At 44.0% G+C, this 11,757-nt stretch overlaps 1 protein-coding gene across 23 annotated transcripts in view; it reads left to right on the forward strand.

The window, feature by feature from the left end:
- Positions 1–11,757, forward strand: part of TXNL4B (thioredoxin like 4B) — a 62,363-nt gene that overhangs the window by 4,164 nt on the left and 46,442 nt on the right. For 13 of the 23 annotated variants that reach the window (XR_013410888.1, XR_013410887.1, XR_013410885.1 and 10 more), the window contains one exon: positions 228–379. Coding sequence is in view for 17 of the 23 variants with exons in the window: in XM_077983764.1 (XP_077839890.1) it covers positions 228–379 (152 nt within the window). In the remaining 6 variants the exon portion in view is untranslated. 23 annotated transcript variants of the gene reach the window in all.

The raw sequence follows: 11,757 nt of genomic DNA on the forward strand, positions 1-11,757 counted from the left end.
ACACCCTCCTAACCTCATGCAGTTTCCCAAGGTTCCTTCCTCACCCCGTCTGCAGGGAATGAGACTGTGGAGGATGGGGTTACCTTGTATCTAATGTGGGAGCCACAAGGGCTGCGTTGTTGGCCCAGGAGTTTTTTTCAAACAAAATACTCTGTTGTAGTAACAAGTTTCACAGAAGAAACATTAGCTGCCTCTCATATTGTAACTTTCGTCTCTCTCATTTGCAGCTTTCTAAGACCTCTTCTGACTTAAGTAAAATGGCTGCTATATACCTGGTAGATGTAGACCAAACTCCAGTTTATACACAGTATTTTGACATCAGTTATATTCCGTCTACTGTCTTTTTCTTCAATGGGCAGCATATGAAAGTGGATTATGGGTAAGTGCAGTTGATCTGAAGTTATTGCAACCTTGTAAGTTTCCTTTGGTAAGCAGTTTCAGTGGCTTGCCTATTTGCATGTGATGTTGACTCTGTGAGTCTTGTATCAGCACTGTTTCCTCAATTGATGCACTCTCTAATTTTTTATGCAAAGCCTTGCTACAAAATGACAGTGTTTCAGGTATGATTGTCAAATTTTATTTATTTTTTTAATTAAAAATATGGTGCATACACATGGTTTGTCAAATTTTAATTTCCAACTTAAGTATGAAGAAATAGTACAGTTTGCGAAGCACTACCATCCATGTCTATAAAATATAAAATAGCTATGTTAACTAAATCAAGAGCTCTTAAAATTTTCCCAGAAATTTCATTTGAAACAAAATACATAGTTGTTCTTAAACTTTTGGACTGGTTGGCCAGGCGCGGTGGCTCAAGCGTGTAATCCCAGCACTTTGGGAGGCCGAGACGGGTGGATCACGAGGTCAGGAGATCGAGACCATCCTGGCTAACACGGTGAAACCCTGTCTCTACTAAAAAATACACAAAACTAGCCGGGTGAGGTGGCGGGCGCCTGTAGTCCCAGCTACTCGGGAGGCTGAGGCAGGAGAATGGTGTGAACCCGGGAGGCGGAGCTTGCAGTGAGCTGAGATCCGGCCACTGCACTCTAGCCTGGGCGACAGAGCGAGACTCCATCTCAAAAAAAAAAAAAAAAAAACACTTTTGGACTGGTGAGTGGCATTTATAAAAGAAGCATTCCTTCCAGCAAACTAAGATGTGCTTCTCTCTTGCAAAGTTTCCTGCTTTTCGCCATTCAGAGAATTTTAAGTCATTTTTCAGCAAAGCCTGTCAAGAATAAGTAACATGAAGTCTTATTTAATGCCTTCCACTCCATCCAGTTACCATCTCAATACTTAATATTGATGATTGGATACATCCATGATTCTGACCATTTCTACTGTGGTTGAGGTGTCCACTTATCTAGATCTGTGTACCCTTTTTGTCTTTATTTGAAAGTGTGTGGGATATCTGTTTTAAAGTGCTTTAGGCTGGGCACAGTGGCTCACGCCTGTAATCCCAGCACTTTGGGAGGCTGAGGCAGGCGGATCATTTGAGGTCAGGAGTTCAAAACCAACCTGGCCAACATGGTGAAACCCCATCTCTACTAAAAATACAAAAATTAGCCGGGTGTTGCCAAGCGTGATTGGGCGCGGTGGCTTACACGTGTAATCCCAGTACTTTGGGAGGCCGAGGCAGGCGGATCACGAGGTCAGGAGATCGAGACCATCCTGGCTAACACACTGAAACCCTCTCTCTACTAAATATACAAAAAATTAGCTGGGCGCGGTGGCAGGTGCCTGTAGTTCCAGCTACTCTGGAGATTGAGGCAGGAGAATGGCGTGAACCCAGGAGGTGGAGCTTGCAGTGAGCCAAGATCGCACCACTGCACTGCAGCCTGGGCAACAGACTGAGACTCCGTCTCAAAAGAAGAAAAAAGTTAGCCAGGCATGATCGTGGGCGCCTGTAATCCCACCTACTCAGGAGGCTGAGGCAGGAGATTCTCTTGAGCCTGGGAGGTGGAAATTGCAGTGAGCAGAGATCACACCACTACACTCCAGCCTGGGGACAGCAAGACTCCATCTCAAAACAACAACAATAACAACAACAAAAAACACAAAATATTTTAAAGCTGTTTATTCTACTGGAACACAGTTGATGTAAGTATTAACTTGGGACAACGTTTTAAGGGGGCCAGTTCAACATTATGTATCAAATACTTTAAAGTGTTTACACTTTTTAACCCAGTAATTACACTTCCAGGACTTTAATATGATGTTGTAGATGCAGATTTAACAACTGAAAGAAATACATGTTAGCTAGAAAAAAGCATATTACTGAATAATTTGTATGACATAATTTCCAGTGTTGGGAAAAAAGAAGTATGTATCTGCATGTACACACACACACACACACACACACACACACACAATTGGAAGGATGTACACTGAAAAGTGACCTCTGGCCTCATCGGTGATTTTGTTTCTTTCTTTAAAATTTTTATAGTAACGTACCTGATGTTTGAGATACTTTTCTTAAAAAAATAATTTTTTAATACCTACTACTCAAAAGTATAAGCGACTAGAACTTAAAGGCCGTGAGTATTGAATGGGCTTTGCACGGTGCCCAGGCAAAAACAACAGCAAACACAGAAACACTGTACATTCCAACACTTGGTGATATGAGAAGTGATAAAAATAGATTTTGTGATTACGATAGATTTGAAGCTGAAGCTTTTCACGTGACAGCTTTCATGCTAGTGGCCCACAGCACTGGGTTTAGTCATTTACTAAATGGAAAAAAATGATTGAAAAAAATGTTGGGCTTTATGTCTGAAGTCTCATGGACAAGAAGAAAATAACAAAGCTGTTGTTCATTTTGTTTATCCTGAAAGTCTTCCACAAGTGATTATTCAAAGTTCTTAGAGCAGTTGTTTCTCTTCTATGGTGTCTAGATCTCCAGATCACACTAAGTTTGTGGGAAGCTTCAAAACCAAACAAGACTTCATAGATTTGATTGAAGTAATCTATCGAGGAGCAATGAGGGGGAAGCTTATTGTCCAAAGTCCTATTGATCCCAAGAATATTCCCAAATATGACCTTCTCTATCAAGACATTTAGTACATTAACTGATGTCAAAGATGAAGAAAAAGGCACATCTTGACAAGTACCTGAATGCAGCTGTGCTGTTTCTGAAGTCCTTTGGAAACGTGTCCCAGACGAGAAGAGGTTATACTTGCATGTAGAAAACCTGGCCCCTGAGGAGAAGACCCCGCTGGTTCTCTGATGACCTGGGATGCCTGTCTACTCCCTGCAAGCCTAGAGCAGCCAAGTCATTGGTGTTCATTTTCCCCACGGTGATTTTTGTAACTTCTCTTTCTAATGTTTTTCTTTATTCCTTTAATACAGAGTCCTCCAAAACATTGGCTAGTACAATTTGATTTAATCATGTTCATTTGATACACAAGTGAACTGGAAAGTCACTTCCCATAGAAGCAAAAGTACTTATTTTCTACCCTAGCTGGCTGCATGCCTGCACACACACATGCACACACTCTCACACACACACACCCCTTTGCCCATTTCTCCACTCATACATCCCTCATGCTTTCCCATCTCCAGTCTGTATTACTGTAGTTTCTCTTCAAATAAATAATTGAGCAGACAAGTTTTATTTTGGAGCCTTTTGGGTCTGACTTTTAAACATTGTCCTGGTTGGCTCTTTTTTTTTTTTCTTTTTTTTGAGATGCAGTTGCCCAGGCTGGAGTGCAGTGGTGCGATCTTGGCTCACTGCAAGCTCTGCCTCCTGGGTTCACACCATTCTCCTGCCTCAGCCTCCCGAGTAGCTGGGAATACAGGCACCTGCCACCGCGCCTGGCTAATTTTTTGTATATTTAGTAGAAATGGGGTTTCACGGTGTTAGCCAGGATGGTCATGATCTCCTGACCTCGTGATCTGCCCGCGTTAGCCTCCCAAGTGCTGGGATTACAGGCATGAGCCACTGTGCCTGGCCCATTTAATTATTTTTTATATTATAAAATTGAATATGAAAAATGAGAATTTGAACCTTCACTCTCCACCACTCTATTCAGGTAAAACAATGCATGAACCACCCTTAGCAGGAGCAGGTTTTTCCCAGAAGCTGCTGCCTCTTCCTGAGGCAGAAAATTGTATTACTAAAGCTCAAAACTGAAAGAGATGTCAGCATTGTTAGAAAGAAATGTCACCCTCATGGGATTTGCCTGTTTTAATAACTTTGTGAGGAATTCTGACTCTTCCGGGGCGCCTGGTGCAACCGTGGGCAAATTACTGTCCCTCTTTAAGGTTATTGAAACATTTATTAGAAGGAGAGGGCAGGCGCAGAGCTGGAGAACCATGGTCGAGGCAGCTTGTGATCTGCCTAGCAGCCGCTGACCTCCTCGCCAGCAGAAGCCCAGTCCTGTTCAGAGCAGCACTGTCACTGCATGTCCATCCCCCTTTGCCAGGGGTTCCATTCCACCCCTTTTCTGCAGGGAGAGGTGCCATGAGGCTTGCTTCTGGCTTATACAGGACAGAGGGAAGGCTGCTGGGCACTGCTTGTGTTCCTGCTGATAAAAGGAGGGAGTCACTCCAGGAATAAGACAAAACGAGAGGAGGAGGCCATCACCTCTGTCCTCTTCCATCGTACACTTCCTGCCTCTGGTTTAAGCATGATGCATGGAGCTACAACAGCCATTTTAGGCCCATGAGGTAAAACATCGACATGCTAAGAAGAACAAAAAGAGCCCGATCCCTGATGTTATTGAACTCCTGCGTGAACTCAGCCTGCCTCCCTCAGATTTCTGTGAAAGAATAAAATTTCTTTTTGCCTAAGTCACTGTTAGTCGGGTTTTCTATTCTTCAGCCCAGTTCACACAGTATTTGAGGTATGGTGAGCACTCAGCCCACCAGCCAAAACTCAGAACCTGCATGCGCAAAATTCTCGTGTCTTCTTCCTCCTGTTAGAAATAAGTTCTCGGTGCCGCAGAGGAAGAGCAGCACTCAGAAGAAAAGTTTCTCCAAGTTTACTTTGCAGAAGGGTGCTGCCTGCGCCTGTAGCAGTCACAAGAGCACATCTAACAAAGGAGAACAGAGGTGTTTAACCCTAACGCAGTTCCTGGTTCTTTGTCTTTCCCCCATTGGCTGGGGTTGGACCGCACAGTCTAGGCTGACCCCAATTGGCTGTGTGCTTGAATCTTTCTCAAAAGGCACAGGGTAAAGGTTACAGGTTAAGATTTGGAGCAAGGCAGTTTACAGCCTATGACAAGAAAGTTGGATCTTTGAAGAGGAACCTTTCTTTTATTCTGACAATTTCCCCCTTTTTGTTTTTATAATTCTTCTTCTTCGAATTATTACTTAGTAAGATTTGGCTTTGTTGCTCTTCTTGATTGTCTAGGTAAAAGTTTATCTGAATATGGAGGGGGAGTGACAGAGGAGGTTTTAGTGAGAGCCGTTTCTACGAGTCTTTGAACTAACCCACGAACACAGTGTGTGATGCAACAGCCTACAAGGATGAGTGCACTTGTAACAATTGCAAGGGAAGTGAGGATAGAGGCCATAAGTCCTTTCCATTTACCAAGCCATCTTTCCAGTAAACCTGTGAAGGGGTCATCTGTTCCAGAATTTTCAGCCAGCTCATTTGCTAGGGTGTTGAGGCCTTGTAGAGCCTTGGTAATGGTTCCATCAGGAACTGTGTTATTTGGGATCAAAGTGCAACATTGGGGTCTGATGATGACACAAACTCTGCCTTTTTCTGCTAATATCATGTCAAGAGCTATCCTGTTTTCCCAGGCCATTTGGCTGGTGGGACCAAATTGCTCCGCTATCCCGTTAATGGCATCTCTGGTATAAATAACAAATCGTTGTTGATTGTCACATGTATAATTTATCCAATCTACGTTTTTGTTTATAGTAGACCACCAAAGTAAGACTGACTAAAACCCAGCAGCTATTTGATTTCAAGCTTTAAATTCATTGGCTACTCCTTGTGGTACTCCAATTGCCTCTATATAGACGTGGGGGTCGAAAGACCCTTGAGCTTCTCTTTTTTCCCAAGAGGGTGACTTTTTGCCAGACTGATGAAATGCCAGGGTGATAGAGATGGCCAATTGGATTAGAGCACAAGTGACACTCCAGTTATTTGGCAGCGTACCCAGTAGAGGTCCTCCATAATACCACCGAACATCTGCTCGTGGATAGATGAGGGCAGTCTGATTGGTGAGCTATTGAAAAGGCTTGGATTCGCTGCATCCTGTTAGATTCCCGAAAAATGCCAAGTTTTCCCCCTGTTGCGAGAAACATGAGGTAAAATTGGCATGAGAGGCCAGGTACCGGATGGCCCTTGGGGGCTGACCCACAGAGCAGTCTTTGACTTTCAGGAAAAGCAGTGAGAGAGTGGTGCATGACTTACTACCCCAGGCTGGGGGATGCTGGAAGAGAGCTACCATACAGTCCATGCCCGGTTGGTTAGACCATCCAAACAGGAAAAGAACTATTTGGATTTCTGGCCTGCCTGTTGCACAGGTGTAATAGTCACTTTTATTTAAAGTGCACACTGAGTATTTGATCAATTTCAGTCAGGCATTTGTTTCTTGGTATCTGGTCTCAATAACCAGGGTGTGTTTTAGGTCTTTGACTTCCACTATGGCCACTTTAGTTTTGTCATTAGGTAATGGCAAGATAGTTGTTTGATTTGGAGGAGATCTTGGGGAAGGAAGGGGTGCTGGAGGGGTGACAAAACCAATCTGAAGGACCCTATGGGGTCTTTCCCAGTAACATCTGCCCCTGTACCATAAAAGCGACTTAGGGTGGGAATAGGGTTAGCGGAGATTGAAGTAGTAGTAGAAATATGCACCGGGTTACGTCAGGTGTTGGCAGTTAAAGGAGTTATTTCGTTTAGTAAAATGGATATAAGGTTTTAGGGAGGTACAGCCTGCTGGGGAAGTCCAGCCTTGGGACTGAGTGGTCTAGGGAATATCGTACCAGGAATGGTAGGGTAGCCAATTATAGGGAATCTTACAAGGATCAGATTGAGGGTGGGGTGAGTACCAAAGGCAAAGATACTTTTCCGAAGAGGCTAGTTGCCTTTAACTTGGTAGGTCTCCGCAAGGTATGGCTAGGCAAGCATCAAACTCAACAGCTTGAGGGGAGGCTGATTTGGTTACATTAATAATGAAATGCCCCTGGGCAATTAGGAGGAAGAAGAGACAAATTAGACCTTTTGAATGTTAATTTTGAGGGAGTTGGTCCTGGAGTGGTGGTCCATGATTCCATAAGGGGTGGGGTCCTTTTTACCCGAGTGTGATGAGTCCACCCCTGTTCAGCTGTTGGGACTGCTGTTTCAGGTGTTAGGAGTATTAGATAGCGTCCCTCCCATGATGGTTCCAGTTTTTCTTTCTCCAGCTTTTGATGAGCACATAATCCCCAGGATGATGTGGGTGTACTGGAAACTCTAGAGGTGGCGTTTGTGCTAAGAGGCCTTGGATCCTGAGGGAAGACAGGGTGGAAGACAGACAACATATATAGTTTTTAAGAAATTGATCTTTTGTTTCCAATGTGGGGATGTCAGTGGTGGAATTTAAGTATGGCAATCTGTAGAGCATTTCATAAGGGGACAGGCTGATATCTTTTCAAGGGGTGGTATGAATTCTTAGTACGGCGATAGGGAGGCAGTTCGTCCATGGCAGTCGGGTTTTGAAGATTAGTTTAGTTAGGTGATTTTTTTAGAGTTTGTTTCATTCTTTCTACTTTTCATAATGAGGGTGGGTGCCAGGGAGTATGGTATTCCCATTTTTTTTCTAGTGTCTGGGTTAATCCTTTAATGACCTGTACAGTAAAATGGGTTCCATTGTCTGAGTCAATGTTCTCTATTAATCTGAATCTGGGTATGATGTAGTCTCTTGTGATACCTTACCCTGTTTTAATATGAATTGACTGTCCCTTAGCTGAGAAAGCTGGACAGACTCCGTTTGGCTCCTTCATTTGCAAGACATCAAGGGCTCCTTACCCACCCGCTTCCTCAAGGATTTAACTTGTGCAAGAACTCCCAGCACATCAAAGAGTGCAATTAACTGATAAGGTATTGTGGCAAACTATATCCACAGTTCCCAGGAATTCGCCCAGTTGATAGTACCTATAGCCCCCGCGTTTGTGTCCGATAGATGGCATCCAAGGCCCTCGCACCTATCACCTTGTGATGGATTTAAAGCCCCTGCACCTGGAACTGTTTGTTTTCCTGTAACCATTTGTCTTTTTGCTTGTTTTACTTCTGTGAGATTGCTTCAGCTTGATTCCCGCTCCCCTTTCTAAACCAAAGTATAAAAAAAAATCTAGCCCCTTTTTCAGGGCCGAGAGAATTTTGAGCACTATCCGTCTCTCGGTCACCAGCTAATAAAGGACTCCTGAATTCATGTTGAAGTGTGGCGTTTCTCTATAACTCGCTCAGTTACAACACTATTGGTACTTTAACTACATTATTGTCAGTTGCACTTGGCAGGTGAATGGCTTCCACCCAGTGAGTGAGATGGTCCATTATAACTAACAAATATTTGAGGCAGCCTATTTGGGGCATTTCAGTATAGTCTCTTTGGACACTTTGGAATAGCCTTAGCCCAGGATTTCTTCCCCCAAAGGGTGGTTTTTTTAAAGTTTGTTTATTGGTTTTTCTGCGCACCATACAACTGTGTGACTTGCCTGGTAAGGGTATAAATCCCTATACACCTGTACGTTCTAAGGACTGCGTCACACATGGCTTGGGGACCCTAATGAATTCCTTGGTGAAGTTGTGCTAAGATTTCTCTCATTAGGGGCTTAGACAACATTTCTTTGTTACCTGGCAGTATCCATTTCACTTCTGAGTTTTCATTAGCCCCTATTTTCTTTAATTTTTATGTGGTTGGGAGAAGATGGGGGTTGCGGATGGGGAAGGGAGACAAGGGGTTAAATGAAAAATGGGTGCTTCTTGGGAAGCGAATCTCGAAAGAGGGACCTTTTTGGTGTCCTGGGACATAAACAATGACTGTATCCTCTGGTAGCTGAAGGTTTTCTAATACTTGCATGATTAACTCTTTGTGGACAAGGTTTTGGCCCTTGCTAGTAATAAGACCTCGTTCAGTCCAAATCTTCCCAAAGGTATGGGCCACTCCAAAAGCATATTTGGAATTGGTGTAAATATCCCTTCTCGATTCTGCAGATATTTTAAGGCTTGATTTAGTGCGAACAACTCACATGTTTAGTTAGACCAGTTACTGGGCAGTCTCCGTGATTCAACTTCTGTGAGAGTTTCTCCATCAACCACTGAGTAGCCGTTATGTTTTTTCTCTTCAATTACCCAGGAGGAGCCGTCAACAGAGAAATGGTGCCCTGTTTTTAAAGGGGTCTCACTTAGATCAGGCCTTACTTTAGTCTGATGATTGATTAAGTCTAAGCTTTTGTGCTCAGGGTCTCCGGCATTTGGATTTCCTGTCAGGAAGGTGGTGGGGTTGGCCAGCTGCAGTGGCTCATGCCTGTAATCCCAGCATTTTGGGAGGCCGAGGTGGGTGGATCACCTGAGGTCAGGAGTTCAAGACCAGCCTGACCAACATGGAGAAACCCCATCTCTACTAAAAATACAAAAAAATTAGCCAGGTGTGGTGGCACATGCCTGTAATCCCAGCTACTCGGTAGGCTGAGACAGGAGAATTCACTTGAACCCGGGAGGCAGAGGTCGTGGTGAGCCAAGTTGTGCCATTGTACTCTAGCCTGGGCAATAAGAGTGAAACTGTCTCAAAAAAAAAAAAAGGCCGGGCGCGGTGGCTCAAGCCTGTAATCCCAGCACTTTGGGAGGCCAAGACGGGCGGATCACGAGGTCAGGAGATCAAGACCATCCTGGCTAACACAGTGAAACCCCATCTCTACTAAAAAATACAAAAAACTAGCTGGGCGAGGTGGCGGGCGCCTGTAATCCCAGCTACTCGGGAGCCTGAGGCAGGAGAAGGGCGTAAACCCAGGAGGCGGAGCTTGCAGTGAGCTGAGATCCAGCCACTGCACCCCAGCCTGGGCGACAGAGCGAGACTCTGTCTCAAAAAAAAAAAAAAAAAGGAAGGTGGCAGGGTTGAGCTCATTGTCAGTGGTTAGGGTTAAATCACCTTTTTCTAATAGGATAGCTTCATATTTTAGGATTCTTGAATCCGTAAGCTATCTCCCTGCTTTTTGGCCAAGAATGGTTTTAACCTGATGGGGTGTGCTTACAATGAGACTTCCCCCAAAGGGTATTTTTCTACTTTCTTTTGTCAATAAAGCAGTTGCTGCTATAGATTAGATACATTCAGGTCACCCATGGGTTACTAGGTCAAGAATACTTGACAGAAAGGCTGCGGGCTGGCGATGGCCCCCATGCTTTTGAGTGAGTACTCCTATAGCTGCCCCCTTGCTTATATTAGCAAAAAGGTGAAATGGCTGTTCTAAGGATGGCAGAGCTAAGACAGGGGCAGTTATAAGTAGATGTTTTAGTTTCTCAACTTGCTGGACTTCTTGTGGAGTCCAAAGAAAGGGGTCGGGCCCTTCTTGGGTGAGTTTTAGATATAGAGGCTTTGTCTTTAAGGCATAAGAGTCAATCCACAGGCAACAATTTCCAACTAGCCCCAAGAATTTTCTAAGTTTTTGTTTTGTCTCAGGCAATGGCAAGGATATGATCCCTTGAATTTGTTCGGGCCGTATCTTCCGCTTCCCTTTGCTTGTTAAGTGCCCTGTGTATTTTACCTCGGGTTCTGCGAGCTGGAGTTTACTTTTTGGACCCATAACCGTTGTTTCCTTAGGAAATTTAGAATTGTGTTTACTTGGTCTTTGGTGCCTCCAGAAATGAGCAGGTCGTCCACATATTGGAGTAGACATAAGGATGATGAAAGAGTGAAATTCTCTAGGACTTGTTCCAAAATTTGACTGAATAGGTTTGGAGAGTCTGTAAACCCTTGGGGTAGAACTGTCCATCGGTACTGTTGCTTCCAACTGGAGTGAGGGTCCTCCCATTCGAAAGCAAATACGTCCCAGCTATCCTCAGCTAAGGGGCAAGCCCAGAAGTCATCCTTGAGGTCTATTACTGTGAACCACTGGTGGTCATGAGGGATCTGGCTGATAATGGTGTAAGGGTTAGGAATGACAGGGTGGGTGGTCTGGACTATTTGGTTAATGGCTCAAAGGTCTTGTAGTAGTCGATATGACCCGTCTGACTTTTTTATAGGCAGTATTAGAGTGTTGTAAGAGGACATACAGGGTTTAAGAAGTTCTTCCTGAAGGAGACCTTCGATTATAGGTTATAAACCTATTCTGCCTTTCAAGGGAATGGGGTACTGTTTTCTCTTTACAACTTCCCCAGGATTTCTTAATTTTACATGGATTGGAGAAACTTGTAATTTCCCCCAATTTCCTTCCTCTGACTATACATCAGAATGGATTTGGCTCTCCTGTAGGATTTAAAGTAAGTTTAAGGAAGTAGAGAATTTTCCTTGGTTAACATATAGACCTATACCTAATTTTATCAGTAAGTCCCTCCGGAACAGGTTTGTCCCTGCTTCTGGAATTAGCAGGAATTTGATGCTAGCTAATTAGTCCTGATACATGACTTTGCAGAAGCCCACAGGCTGAAGCCAGGAGGTGGTGCTGGGGAGGAAGGTAGAGAAGATGAGCGATCAAGAGAATGCCACAGCTTTTCTCTTACTGTTATTTTACCAGAAGCCACTTAATACAATCAGACAATTCTTTAAGAAAACTGGAGACTGCCTTCTTCTTCCAAGAAACTTGGTGCTAAAGAGAACTACAAGAGGAAAA

This window comes from Macaca mulatta, chromosome 20 (genome assembly GCF_049350105.2).
Source record: "Macaca mulatta isolate MMU2019108-1 chromosome 20, T2T-MMU8v2.0, whole genome shotgun sequence".
NCBI classification, from domain to species: Eukaryota; Metazoa; Chordata; class Mammalia; order Primates; family Cercopithecidae; genus Macaca; species Macaca mulatta.